At 38.4% G+C, this 15,137-nt stretch overlaps 1 protein-coding gene across 1 annotated transcript; it reads right to left on the bottom strand.

Annotated features, from left to right (window-relative positions):
- Positions 1 to 586: 586 nt before the first annotated feature.
- On the bottom strand, positions 587 to 15,036 carry sestd1 (SEC14 and spectrin domains 1). Its single transcript, XM_087804311.1, has 19 exons — positions 14,863 to 15,036; positions 12,589 to 12,658; positions 12,375 to 12,483; positions 12,212 to 12,302; positions 12,029 to 12,142; positions 10,200 to 10,313; positions 10,028 to 10,116; positions 8,392 to 8,447; positions 7,426 to 7,503; positions 6,157 to 6,314; positions 5,924 to 6,046; positions 5,103 to 5,303; positions 4,914 to 5,028; positions 4,498 to 4,663; positions 3,551 to 3,632; positions 3,208 to 3,330; positions 2,936 to 3,127; positions 1,984 to 2,087; positions 587 to 1,414 (listed from the first exon to the last, which is right to left on the bottom strand). The coding sequence occupies exons 2-19, from the start codon at positions 12,641 to 12,643 to the stop codon at positions 1,162 to 1,164; spliced, it is 2,223 nt and encodes a 740-aa protein (XP_087660437.1). The 5' UTR covers positions 12,644 to 12,658; positions 14,863 to 15,036; the 3' UTR covers positions 587 to 1,161.
- Positions 15,037 to 15,137: the final 101 nt, after the last annotated feature.

Genomic DNA, 15,137 nt, shown 5'->3' on the forward strand with positions numbered 1-15,137 from the left:
AGCTTCTGAACCATTGATAGATTGATCTGTTAGTTGTGTCAGCCTCAAGATAAAATTTAAAACATTTAAGGAGTCAAGACATTTGGAGCACAAATCTCTTAGTGTCTCTAAATACCAGTCACACCGAGTCGGGATTCTATTGGACATTTTTGTCGAGGAGTTTGCAAAGTTACCCAGCCTCCTCCATAAATAGTAGCCAAAGAAAATACCTCTGTTAACTGGACAGATTATAAATATAATGCGAACAAAACAATGTATATTTTCCATTTTAAGTTTAGTTCACTAGTAATAGAACCTGTTACCACAACTCATTTTCGGTTGTGTGTAGTATCAATGAGGCCTTTGGCAGAAGCTGATTCATCGAATCTAAATCCTTGATAAAACAGAGATATTTTTAGTATAATCCCACTGAGGAAGGTTTCAATAAAAGCCCATTCCCTATAAATCAAGTTCTTCTCGAAGTCTGAAGAACAGAAATAGGACTTTAAACTCATTTGTACAATACATTTCTTCATGAGATGGATTGTAGACAAAGATAAAAGTTATTTTCTCAATCGACACATCAACTCTCTTCCAATCCAACGTCTCCATTAGTCAGATGTTTATTGGAATCCGCGGTTAACATATAAAGTTAGGATTACAAAAGCAAGCCTGATAAAGTTTACAGTAGTCTTTGAAAGTCTGTAGATTCCAAACTTGTAGCAACAATTTCTTGCGCCACAAAATGACCCTCCGGCCTAATAAATAATCGAAGCACATTGCATTGAATACATGTTGCATCGAGGATGGAAGAGTGTAAGTTAGGACATCACAATGTAATTCCTCAAACGCTTTTTAATAAATGGTTGGATGTTCTGTAGGCGGCCATCGTTCAAAGTACCACTGCCTCACCACGTCTGGCAGAAATAGAAAAAGAGTTGGAGGCCGGACGTCATGTTGTAGCGATCAGGAGACAACGAGTCAAGAAAGGGACACTCGGGAGCTCTGCAAACTGATGAAAGAGGCATGCTGGGAAATATGATATATTCTGCTCTTTAGAAGTCATTAAAACATCTTGAAGCGAGGGAAAAAAAGGGTCCTTTTCAAGTTCACCAATCACCAGCCCTGTGATGATGACGATGCTTTAAGGCGCCAGGGTTTGATATCACAGGCGTATAATCTTCAGTCCTCCGCCTCAAACTGCTGCTGCTGCTGCTGCTGCTGCTGCTGCTCTTCCTCCTCTTCCTTCTCACTCAGTTCCTCTCCAATCACATCCAAACGTCCCTCCTGCACTTGGAAACCCTCGTCCGCTTCTTTGCCGTTAACGCCCGCCTCCTGCACATGTAGCCGCCGCTCCTCCACCTGCAGGAGGCGCTCTCTGAAGATCTCTGCTGCTGCCACCGTGTCGCTGGGACTCCCGAAGAACTGCTCGCTCCTGAAATTTAACACACAAGCAGTTCTCACTACAGATGAATGTTTGTACTTTTAGAGTTAAAAATGAACATTAATGATTCTGATTACATTCAATAATATTCCTAAATAGACATTTAATATCTTTATTCAACAATACTGTCTGTTTTTGACAATTTAAATGGTTAAAACGGCTTAAAAATGCAGCAAATCTAAAGTGATTACATAGACAAAATGAGATATAAATATAACTTTTTTACATGTTTGACAAAAAAGCTTTTTCTAGCCTCTGGTTATTATGATTCGTTTTGACTTTTATTAAGAAAAACATGTAAAATAGAATCTAATATTGCTGCATGAAGGTTTTTTAGTGAGGCTCATGCTCAAAAATCTGAAAAAACACACCATAGACCCATACTACACTAAAATCACAAAATAAGGCACACCAAACTTTAACCATCATTTTACATGTATTTTTGCGCAGGTGAATCTGGTCTATGTTTGCTGGAAACGTCCTCAATGTTGTCTGCACCTCAGTAGGCAAAATTATGTCATCAAAGTCAAATGACAGAAACATGTCTGTCGGTCTTATACCCGTCTGGGAAGATGACCGGTGCTCTCAGTCTGTCCAGCAGGACTTTCCCGGCAGAGTCCACATCGTCCAACATGTCCATCTCGACGCCGTCCTCCTGCAGCACCTAAAACACACGCTCACGTTAGTGCTCATGATCTACACAACTCACGCACACGTCAGACGGCTGCTCATCGAGTGACAGCATTTTTCTCCTTCACAACTTCTACTACATACATACATTTTTTATTTATTTAATGTAAGGTGAGAAAAGTCTAAATATAATTTTTTAGAAACAAATAAAAAAACCTGCAACATCATACGCTTCCAGCTCCTTTACAAGTTTTCTTTATAATCACCATCAACCTCTTAATTTATCTTCAAATCATATGGTAACTTTAAACTAGACCATTCCTCACTGGGAAATGGCGAGAGTGGGCTGTGCACTTTGCCCTGTGACGAAAAAACTATATAAGCTACAAAAGACTAAAATCACACGTTGATAATTTGGACTTTTATCTACATTTTAAAGTTTGAATGGTGCGTCTACGTGAACGTTTGCCAGAGCAGGAGATGTTTGAAAAACGTTGCAGATTTGCCACTTTTGACCTCATCCCATTTTTTTCTTATAAGAACTTTATCGCAGTTTTATAGCTTTGCTATAGATTGTCCATAGTGGGCTGGAGAGCACAGCCCACTAGTTAACTCAGAAAACTTATATCGGGATTTAATTGGAAAATTTGGTTTGACCTGAGGGTGGATAGACTTCAGTCGGATTAATAAAACAAAAAGATTAATAAAAATTCATACATTTTTTCAGTTTGACTTAAAAAAACAAAAAAAAACAGGAAAAGTCTTTTTAGACATGTATAAAATAATGCAGCACCAAAAAAAGAAAGTGTTTCCTGAAGTTCTGACATGACATTTTTAAATCCAAAGACAGAGCTCATGTCAACAGCTGAGCCACAGTCTCACCGTCTCCACAGCCGTGTGGAAGTTGAGGGCCAGTTCCAGCCTCCGAAGTCGCTCCTCCGCGCTGACGCTGAACTGCTTCCACACGCGGTTCAACCGAGGCAACGTGTCGCCGGACGAGCGCGTCGTGCACCGCAGGGACTGGCAGAGGACGACGGTGGCCTGAAGCAGCTGGCGGCCATAATCATACGTGCTCTGTATAGACAAGACAACTTTATTGAAACCTTCCTGATTAACGATAACGTCATGAAGTGGTTATCTTTTGGTCTTCTCACCTGAGCAACGTCCACGAACTTCCTGTGTTTGTCCACCATGCCCCTGGTCTCTTGAGAGTCTTCTCCGAGTCTCACGTGAGTCTTGAGCAAAGCTTCCAGGAGCTCACTGAGCCACTCAAATGACTGGACACACACACACACACACACACACCACTTTATATTTCAAAATAGATGGAATTTATGTCACAGCTTTTATCTTATGAACACGTAGGTTAACTTTAAAAGACTCAACTCAGAGTTGTGTCCAAAAATAATTGTTGTCGTCTAAACAAACACATTGCACCATAACTAATGTTGTATCTGCCTTCAGTAGTTCTGTGTTTACATGGAGAACTAGTCAGACCTGCAGAGCATCCTCTTCACACTTGAATAGTTGCACCATCTGCAGCATCTTCAGCCTCCGGACGTCCACCATGTCCTCGCATCTGCAGGAAACATCAGAGCTCAGCATGAGAATCATTCACCACAAAGTATCTCCATCTTACATTTAGCGTTAGAAAAATACAAACTTGACTTCAAGAAGAGTTAATCATCTTTATTATCTTATCCAAATGTCCATCTCGCTAATGTGCTTCCTGTTACAGCGACCCCTGGAGGCAGTTGACCCTAAAGATCTAGTTCAGTTGCATGGTTGTATAAACTGAAGGTTCAATGCTCGATAAAAGTAGTCGAGACATCACGACACTTGTTTAATTCCTGGGCTTTGATACTACTATTACTAACTAATTATTATTATATTAATCAATTTAAATACATGTCACGCCCATTTATTTTGGCTTAACTTGGTTTGGATGTATATTTTTATTATACATTGCTGGTACTGTTTTGATGGAGTAAGTTTAATGATTTTACTTACAAGTGACATTTGTTTTATGTCACCAATCTGGTGTTAATTATTGTAAAGAATTAATAAAGAGATGAAAAGCCAGTTAGTGTGGACCATGATATGGACAAATGAAACGCCGGCTAAATCTCACTCAAGTTTCCCAGGGTCTACTCTCTTTTTGAACGGGAGGACGAAGAAAAGTGAGCTCTGGTAGATCTGCTTGTAACTCCAAAAAGACACCAAAAGTATCTCACTCATTTTAAGCCATTTTCATTATTGAAGAGTAGATTCTAAATCAAAATGAATCGATTCAGAATCTTATAAATCAAAAATCGTTTTTGGAGCAAAAAGCAACTAGCAAAGATACCCAGCCCTTGTTACCCTCATTATCTTGTTTTAAAGTTGTGGGAATGCTGCGAGTTGTTGGACAGAAAACAAAAAATGGGAACAGAAAAGTTTCTCGCCTCTGCTTGCGGAGCTGCATCTCCTCCATCACAGCCTGGATATGCTGGACGTTGTTCTGCTGATCCGGGACGGGACTCTCGCTCTCCTCTAGAGGCCAAGTCTGTGTACTGCACATCTGCTCCATCAACAGCGCCCCCTTCTCACGCAGAGACGTAAGTCCAGCCTCTGTTGGATGGAAAAGATAGTCAGTTAATCTATTGTAAAATGACTGGAGAAGTATTTTCCCCATATTGATAAAAACACCTCACAAACCCTGATTCCAAAGAACTTTCCAACCACTCTCACAATGGTATTTAACTGTTTTAGTCAACTGTTACTGTAAGGCATGGTGGTCAAATGTAAAGAGAATTTTAAGTTTTAATGAATTTGTACATTTAAGCTATTGAAGCTTTTGTGTGACAATCCTCGTACATACCGGCATTCTGCAGTTTCTCTTCCAGTAGCTTAAGGTTCTGTTGGATGGAGGCCCCATCGGCTGGAGCCACGTCAGCACAGAGCATGCCCAGTAACCCATCCAGCTGTTGAGATAGCTGCAGAGACACAACACAAGTTAAGCCATTGTTGAAACACAAGTCATTCATGGACATAAGTGTCAGTGCGTCACCTCCTGTGTGCTGCTATGGAAGACCTGAGCGGCCTGCAGGACGTTCTGCCGAGTCTCCAGATGAGCCGCCTGTTGGTAGCAAACGTCACTGAGCTGCTGCTGCATCGTCTTCAGCTCCAGCGCCTCGTCCTCTTCCTCCTCCCCAATACTCAGCAAGGCGCCAATCTGCTGGTTCAGCTCCACGTATACGGCAAACCACTCCTGCATAGATGGAAAATATCATTTCAATATTTGTACCATCAACAAAATAAAAGTGTGTCGTTTGATTTTGGATACCACTGAAGCAGGAATATAGCTTCTGGTAAAAAAAATATCCTGTAAATCTCAAATTGCATATACTATAAACATTGATTTACACAAATATTTGCTTTAAGATAAGGGATATGGGTAAACATCACCCACATTTTCCCCCCAAAGTTGACTACTAAAAAACTAATATTCACCAAATATATTATCTCTTTAAATTTAAAGGGCTTTTAATCAATACATACCCAAATTAAACACTATATTCTATACGCCATTTAAGAAACTAGTCCCCGTCCTTTACGATACTCACTCTGCCCAGCAGAGGGTGGTATTTATCTAAATGTGCTCTAAAACAAAGAAGACGCTGTCTCTAGCGGTCCCAGGACAGGATAATATCTTTTGTTTGCTACAAGAAACAAACGTCCTGAACATCAGAACTATATTGGTGTATATATAAATCCCTGATAACTTAAATACATACATTTAGTAGGTTGTCCTTTAACGACAAGATTATATTTAATAATAACCTAAGAAGTGCTACTTTTGAATAGTTTAAGTCCAGAGAGGTGCATTACACTGTGTTGGCTCTCGATCTCCTCGTGCCTCTGCTGAAGAGCCTGAGCTGCTCTCACAGAGTCTCCAATCGCCTGGTGGTTCTTCAGCAACTCTGATCCTGGGCCTCGCAGCCAGTTGACAACCTGACATGGAGAGAAAATGATCAGAGTCCCCAAAAAATATCAGAGAGTTTATGTTCATCAAGGCACAGCAAGATGTAAACTATCTACTTCCCAGAAGGCTGTTCTCTTACCTGCATGACTCTGGTGTGGATCTCATCGAGCTGCGAGCGCTTGCTTCTCTGTCTGCAGACCTCCTGGTAGCGCGTGTACTGCTCCCTCAGAGAATCAAGCAGCTTCATCACCTGAGGTTGAGCCAGAAGCTCTTCCTCCATGGGACTCCATGACGGACCTGCAGGACAAAAAGAACAATATTATTTGAGAAATACGTTATATATACATCAACTGTTCCAAATGTTAAATTCTGAATAAAACGTAATGATGAAATAATGAGACAACTTTATCCCTTTTCTCTTTCCGATTTAAAGTAATGAACAAAACTGAATATTAAACATGTATTTCAGCATAAAATTGCATAAATATTAAGCTGATCACTTAAAATCCTCCAAACATTTTAGATTAGGAAACACAAATTAATCATGAATATAACAATTACTTCGTTAATGTTTAAGTAAAATAACTGACAATAAACTTACAAAAAAATAAAAGTTTTAAAGTTTTAAGGTTGAAATGTACTACATCTCTATTGTAACAAACTTAGAATATCTACAGGATTGCAATATTAGTCATTTCTGCAATCAAGCCTCGTGAACAAACAAAACACTCCTTGATTTCAAGATGATATAAAACGCATATATTATTAATATGTTTGTTGTTCAAACTAGTTTTTACCAACATTTTACCAACGTTCAAATAAATGAATTTTAAATGTTGTGCTCACCCCATTTAGTTCCAGAGGGTTTAGAGAGCACAGGCAATAGAAATGTACCTATTTAAACGATACATTATACATCTGAAATTGAAATTAAGGCATTTGGATTTCACAATTTCAAACAAAATATCAGGTCTGTCAGTGTATAACTCATATCTAAGAGTGGTAGAGGCTACATAATGGTTATAAACCAAAAAATGCTTAAGTTTAAAAAGAAATAAACTCATGTCAACGTCTCATGCCATCATGATAAAACAAATTAATAAAAATATAACCTATATAAGGTTGTTGTTTTGTTTGTTTTTTAAACCAAAAAAAGTTCTGGCTTGTTTTTTACAGTAAGTTCGGTTTGAATCTCTCTGGATTGCAGGAAGTGCATTTAGAAGCCGTGTTTTTTCAAGAATCAAAGTATATTATAAATTGATTGTTCATGTTCGAATGCACTTAATGTAAAATGCTGCGCCAGGAAATGACACGCCCATCAATTATTGACTTGTTTGGTCCATTTGATTTCTTCATCTCATCTTCAAAGATTATAATTGAAGTGATTCCACTTCAGGGCTTCACTCACCTCCCTGTCCAGCTCCGCCTCCTCCTCCATCCGACCCGTTGAAGCGACGCTGCTGCAGCTCTGACAACAGTTCATGACCTGCACACAGAACATATGGAACACATGTCAGCATGTGTAGCTTTTCCTCGAAGGTCCTGTTTGATCCACATTCTTGTGCTATTTTGATCGAGACCGCAGTAATAATAAGATCTTTGGTGCACCACTAGAGAGTGCTTTCAGAGTGCAGAGGTTAGCAAGAAGGTTGCCAGTTGGCTTCCAGGTCGGGAGGGAGGCAACTTGAGACCTTTTGTGTGGAGTTTGTATGTTCTCCCCGTGTTGCGTGAGTTTACTCCTGGCACTCTAGTTTCCTCCCACAGTCCAAAAACAGATAGAGGTTGACTGGGAACTTGGGGAAATTGTCTGTAGGTATGAGTGTGTGTGTGTGAAGGGTTGTGTGTTATAATTTTCCCCTGCGTCCTGTCCAGGGTGTCCCCAGCCTCTCGCCCGAAGAAACTGGGATAGGCTGAAGCCCCTCGCAACCCCCATAAGGGAATAAGCGGTACAGAAAATTAATGAATGAATTATTAGAGAGTGATTTCAGTACAAGATCAGCCAGGTGAACTAGATATTTATTACCATGCATTATGGAGGTGAAATAAATACTGTAGCAAACTAATATCTGCAACTAAACTTCTGTAACTTTAGCACTGTGTGCTCAGGTCGATAAACAAGTCATGTTTGCTGAATTGCCAGGAAAAAGTTTAGAAAATAACATCCAAAAGATTGATTTTTTTATGCACTTAAAATAGTGATTGACTTACGAGGCTTTTTGAATCACCGTCTTCTTTTCAGAGGCGACTAGATGGCATTCTCTACATTATTGCTTAGAACAGATATTCTTATGTAAACCACACATTTACAGAGGGAGCCACCTACTGTGATACCACTTTTTGAGCGGATTTGTAATTCAATTTAATTCATATTTACCAGTCTGAAGGACAGTCTCTGGGTCAAAAGTGGGCAACAGGGGACAATCCGCTGATCTGCAGGGAAAAAAGGAATATTGTAGGTTACATTGATGATCTTTAGGTGTGTTTACAGAAAAGCAGTAGTGACAGTGCCGGTCTGTACGGTCATGTGAACCCAGCATATAAATCTTCATAAAGAACAGAGGCAGAAATCTTTTACCAGATGGAGTCTCGGGGGCGAAAAATAAATGTATATTTATCAAACTGTCAGTAACAGGAAGTGCAAAAGTAAGTGTATTCTCCTTCACCAAACCTGTCCATCAGTTTCATGTTATTTAAAACCTCTGTCGACATATATCATCTCTTTTTCTTATCTTATCGTAAACACTGGTATCTTGAACATTAATCTACTTAATTGTTGGATCAACCATTATTGAACAATGACATTAGTTTGAATTCCTTTACATGAACACTTTAGTAAAGTCTAAATGAGTTTTGTAGGGAAATGCAAGATGAATAAAAAAATCTAATAAATAATTACATAAAAACATTTTTTTAATAGTTCATTTTATACACAACTTACATTTCTCATACATTTTTTTGCTTTAATGTTGACATGCTCCACTACATTACATTGGAAATGTATATATAAGGATATTTCTACTAAATCAGGTCTCAGCTTAGGGTCGACTGGTTGTAAACCCTGTCACTGGTAATATTGTTAATGTAATATAAATGTTTGAGACTAGATGAAATATTTTCATTTAAATTCCTGCATGCTTTCCTGCTGCCTAAAAAATACCTTAAGCGTCTGGATGAGCCTCATCATGACATTACAAACACTTGAACTGTATTTAATGCTAATGCAGCTTCTGTGTTCAGCAACATTTTAATTGTAATTGTAATTCCACACACGTGGCATAGTTATTCAAGTGTCTCTGATGTGCTCATCCTTGAATTACCACTAAGTTTCAGTTAAGTGTGAACAGCTGCAGACACACATGGTCCGCAAGCCGTACCAAAACTTGTTTTTGGGACTCTGGGGGTGTCGTATGTCGGCTAGATAAGGAAGCTTGGACCATAAGTTGTCCATAAAACTGTGACGACGGCCTTCTGTTCCTAGAAAGAAGTCATTTTATGTCGTCTGCCAGACAGTCGTCTCAAAATCAACTTGTATCAATAATGTTCACGTTGACATAGTGACCTAAAGATGTGCCAGTGATTAAGATAAGATAAGAGACAGAGATGATAGAGGTCCACAAAAAAAGTAAAACTGAAGTTGAATGAAAGCAAGAGTGTTTGGTGAAGGAGAACAAACACAGAGATTATTAAGATAAATTGAGCCTCAAAGAAGGAAGTGGCAATATAAAAATCAGAAATCCTGTTTGAAAAATATACATTTGGGTCATCCCACGACTTTGACATGAAATGTTTTGGCCTCTTGTGTGATGTTTCAGATGATGTATATATTAAAAAATCACAGATTTTGCATTAATCTAAAAAAAATGTCATAGGATTTTCATTTCTAAATCAAAGACATATTTGGCAACATAATTAAAGATAAGCGTAATAAATAAACATATTTGCTGGAGAGCTTTTCCTACAGCAAGTAGAAAAATCAGAATGCATCATGGTTAGTGATTTGTTGGCCGTACTTGTCCTTGTCCAGTGAGCTGCTCTTATCGTTGATCAGCGACAACTCATCCAGCAGAGATGTCGACTCCTTAGTGAACTTTTCAAAAACCTGTGAAAATAAAAAGATGATGATGTTGTAAACACCATTATTATGGACTACAACTTTTTTCCGCTTCTAAGGATCATACTGACCAGCCTCTTGTTGAGCCAGTCGTTGTGGTCATAGTCCAGGCTTCCTCCAAAATCATCGGTCAGTTGACAAGGTTCGATGTATCGAGTGAGCTTATTGGCTGAAACCAGGATAACCTGAAAGAGAGAGGTTGTTTAGCCTGACACATACAAACTCTCCGGAGAGGAATTTAACAACATGCATCTCTTATTAAAGCTTCAAGATGGCGCTAAGGATAGAAGGCGCAGCGCAATATTAACCAATTAGAAGCAACATAAGGCAGGTCTTAGCGTCTCTAACTATTTAGAACAAACAGCGTGATGGAGTCATTGTGACTTAAGTAAGTAAGTTTTATTTGTAAAGCGACTTTGAGAGACCAGGATCACAAACTGCACTCATGAGCCACACTTCAATCTAGAATGTTGTCGCTCAACTTCATGGTAAATTTCCTAAAAGTCATTTACAAGTAGGAAATAAACGTATAATTATTATTATTAGGAGCAGCGTGTCAGGTACACTCTGCCTGGTTCATTATCAGAGTCATACTCTGTACTGTTTAAAATACACATTTGTTTTTCATTCATTTTTTCATCGTTTCTTATTCATTATTTTATTCATCAAATTATTTATAACAAATTTTAGAATATCACCCAGTTAATAGGTTTCAGATCATTTAAATGGCAAATTTAAGATGTGATAAATCAAAACTTTCCATGGAGAACAATCATGGACTGATCTCTTCTTGAAGATGTGGACTATCCCACACTTTATCATATCATTTTAATGTAGAATCTAGAGAAATTGATAATCAAATAATATTAGGACGCTTATAAATAATTGTCAAAGATAGCTGGTTTATGATATAAATCAATAATTATCCCAAGTTAATGTTGAATGGATGCGATACTGGCTTTAGTACAGTACATCTGAAAGTGCTCACAGTAGTACAAGGAACTGCTCAGGGAGATGATGTGTTTGCTCAGACGCGAGAAAAAAATTATATGAAACATTGATTGTGTAACTGTAGGAACAGGGGTATATATGTAGTATTGTCCCAGTACTTGACTCTGGTGTTGTAGAATGTATTTACATGTGCTTTGAGACCATTTAAAAAAGTGCTGTTAATACTGATGCATGGATAAAAAAAATTGCGATATACAAGTGTATTCATATTTTCTAGTTTTAATGGACCCTTTTAAACTTAATTATTGTTTGTTTTTTCATGCAAAATAAGCAAGAGACAGGCAGGATTAATAAACATGTAAATGTATTTAAAGATGTCTATTTTTTCAAAAGGTGACAGTTTTAGATCTTAAGACTAAGAGCAAGGCCAGGGAGGAGAGGCGATAGAAAGGAGGGCTTTGTTTAGATGCCTTCAGACACAGCTGCCCTAAATGTTCCCATTCACTCTCTGCTCACAAGGAAAATAAAAATCGACAGGCTTCAGCTTCTTGTTAGGAGTCTTTAAATCATCTGCACTATAGCGTGATGACCCATTTATACCACGGGAACATAATGGGTTGACCTACTTCACTTAGCTGCAGTGAAAAAAAAGGGCCCAACGTTTAATTTAGGAAGGAAAATATTGACTCGATGTTGAATTAATTAATTATAGAAGCTGCAACTCAGTCGCCGACATGATCGAGCTCAAGTTTGTGGGTCGCCATCTCTTTGACTGGACTTCTTCCAATGGAGATGAGTCCACCTACTGGTCAGAGGTGGAACCACCGGTGGCCCCGGTGCAGCCACACACCAACACACATCTCTTGTATCATGTTAGCTGAAGGTCCTTTTGTCGCACAACGCCGCAGCGTTGGAGTACGCATGCGTGACCCTCACCAATCCGACTTACCTCGAATCCCAGACGGTCCTTCTCCTTCCAGAAGCAGAAGTGTGTGACCTTCTTGTCCCAGAATTCATCGGGTTTCACCACACACACCAGCGACACTTCGGCTGGGATTACATTCTGAAACAGGGGGCGGTGATAAGACATCCACACACACACACACACGCAGATGAGTGAGCGCACACACACCTGCAACATGAGCACCACGGTCTTCACAATGTTCCACTGAGACTTCCGTCCGTCCACGATTACAGTGAAGCCTCGAGCTTTGCACTTGTCACTGCGGAAACATTACAATCACATGTTAGAAATACTATTTTCTTCTGAAGATCCTGTCGTTTCTGTGGAGTACCTGGGGATGCCCAGCAGGTAATCAAGTGTGGCGCTGAGCTCCTCCAGACTGGTCTGATCACAGCTGAGAGGTATGGTCAGGATGAGACCACTGCGACGGTCCTTGCCCCCTTTTAAAGACAGATTTCTTTTTCACTCATATTGACTTTTGGTTAAATGTGGTTCACATCAATGTATGAAAAGGCTGTAGATGGTGTGTGTGTGAAATAACAAACCTGATAAGAAGGCAAGTTTCTTTTTCAGTACTTGAAGGATGTTGGTGGCCTCCATGGTGTAGCAGGACGACTGAACATAAATGAACGGTTAGACTGAGAGAAGTTGCTTTTAAACAAAAACATTGGCAAAAACATAGGAGAAAAAAAAGTTCAATAAAATAAAAGATTGCTTGTACATCGTGTGTAGATCTTCAAACACACACGGATACACTAGAAATATCATCTTCGTCAACTTTCTTCATTTGTATATACGTTTTTCTTCTTGTGAATCCATCCTTCAACTGTAAATGATTGTGTCTTGTGATATTTTTTCGTCATAGCCTTTTTAAATGCTGCAAAAAGTATCTTAAATTAAAAAATGTAACCTTCTTATGGGGGCAATATTTTAATTCAGGGTATTTGATAAGCACTTTACAAATATAAATTACTTACTTACTTACACCCAGAGACAACACATGACTTGAATATGGAATATTATACCCAAAGATATTTCCAATACTTTCAGTATGATTAACTGTATTACTACTATTACTTTGATTACTATTTAGTTTAATCTCATCTTTTACATCGGTTCATAGTACATTTATAACTTTGATGCAATATAATTTGAATAATACACTTCTTTTTTTTTTATACAACCACAGTTGTATAATTTCCCAACTACAATCAAACTATTTTCTCCTGTTTTCTAACATTTGTATGATGGATTCAAACAATTTCCAATTGTATTCAAACAATTTTCAACTTATTCCACTATTGTTTTACTTTATTCAAACAATTTTCAACTTATTTTAACATTTTTGTGCTGTATCCAAACAATTTTCTAATGTAATCTAACAATTTCCAACTTTATTCAAACATTTTTCCACTGTATTCAAACAATTGTTTGCCGTATTCCAACAATTTTCAAATGTTTTCAAAGAATCTTTAACTGTAATGCAAACAATTTCCAACTGTATTCAAACAATTTTCAACTTATTTTAACATTTTTGTGCCGTATCCAAACAATTTTCAAATGTAATCTAACAATTTTCAACTGTATTCAAACATTTTTTCCGCTGTATTCTAACAATTTCAACTGTATTCAAACAATTTCAACTGTATTCAAACAATTTCCAACTGTATTCAAACAATTTTAAACTTATTGCAACATTCTCTAACTGTATTCAAACAATTTGCAACTTATTTTAACATTTTTGTGCTGTATCCAAACAATTTCCAACTGTATTCAAACATTTTTCCGCCGTATTCAAACAACTGTGTGCTGTATTCCAACAATTTCGAAATGTTTTCAAACAATCTTCAAATGTAATACAAACCATTTTCAACTTTAATCAAACAATTTCCAACTGTATTCAAACCATTTTCAACTTTAATCAAACAATTTCCAACTGTATTCAAACCATTTTAAACTTTAATCAAACAATTTTCAACTGTATTCAAACAATTTTCAACTGTATTCCATATATTTTCAACTTAAATGAGAAAAATTCAACTATATTCAAAAAGTTTTTAATTGTAATCACACTTAGCTGATCAAAGATAATAAGATAACAGATGTTGAAAAGGTGAAGGCAGGATAGCTGTAGTTATTATGATTTCTGCCTCGTACTTTTCCACTGAACTTACTATTAAATTGTTGCACAATCAGACAAATATATTTATAGAAAAAAAGCTAAATATTTGGCTGACTCACTGTTGACTCATTCAAGAGATTAACTGTCTTGAAAATCACACCAGAATCTGTCAAACAAACAGGTTTTTTGTTCTTATAATAGCATTTATTTCTCAAACGCAGACCTGATGAAGAGTGAAGTTTGTAAACACATCTGGTCCCAGAATCCCCCAGAAGTCTCGGGTGCTACTAGTGGGTGTAACGTTAGTAAGTAACTACGTTTCTACGATAGCATTAGCATCTGAACAAAAACTCGGGTCCTAGATCTCTATATAAACCGGTTTAATGGCCAACAGGCCCCGGCAGTGTGTGTCCAGACTTCTGCTAGCTAGCGATGCTAAGACTCCCTCACTTGTGATACACATTTTTTTTTTTAAAACTGTGGATGTTCCGCTGACGAACCACGGGTGGTTCCTCGAGAGGACGTCTCTCCCTCCACCACGGCCTGCCCGGCAACTGTTTTTTTGTCTCCCCTCCAAACCCTCCAGACACCACGACCTACATTTATTAGCCCAGGACTGCGGTGATGTTGGCCGGACACTCGCTCTCTCTCTCCCCGCATCGACAAGTTAGAAGAACCGCAGACCGGAGACGTTTACCTTCAGTCAGGCGGAGATCATTCTTCTGTCCTCAGAGGATTCCGGTTTCTTCCTTCTTCACACTTTCCTCGTTTTTTTTGTTTGTTTTTTTCTTACATTCAAGCCGGAGAATGTTGTGTCTCCAGCGGTCAGACACACGTTGATAGAAACAGGCGGTGCCGAGTGTTGCTGCAGACTGACTGGCCGAAGCTAGAGGAGGAGGAAGGAAAAAACAAACAACTTCCGGGAAACTGTCCTTCAAAATGAAAGGCCTGGATTTCCAAATGGATCACCCA

This window comes from Callionymus lyra, chromosome 12, assembly GCF_982586985.1.
Source record: "Callionymus lyra chromosome 12, fCalLyr1.hap1.1, whole genome shotgun sequence".
NCBI lineage: Eukaryota > Metazoa > Chordata > Actinopteri > Syngnathiformes > Callionymidae > Callionymus > Callionymus lyra.

What these genes read in the sequence shown, in the direction of transcription:
- sestd1 (XM_087804311.1), bottom strand. Translation starts at nt 12,643, where the DNA reads ATGGAGGCCACCAACATCCTTCAAGTACTGAAAAAGAAACTTGCCTTC. An exon ending in ATGCAGCTCCGCAAGCAGAG is followed by an intron (nt 3,633 to 4,497) that starts GCGAGAAACTTT and finishes TGTTTCCTGCAG; the next exon opens with ATGCGAGGACATGGTGGACG. An exon ending in TCCACACGGCTGTGGAGACG is followed by an intron (nt 2,088 to 2,935) that starts GTGAGACTGTGG and finishes CGTGTGTTTTAG; the next exon opens with GTGCTGCAGGAGGACGGCGT.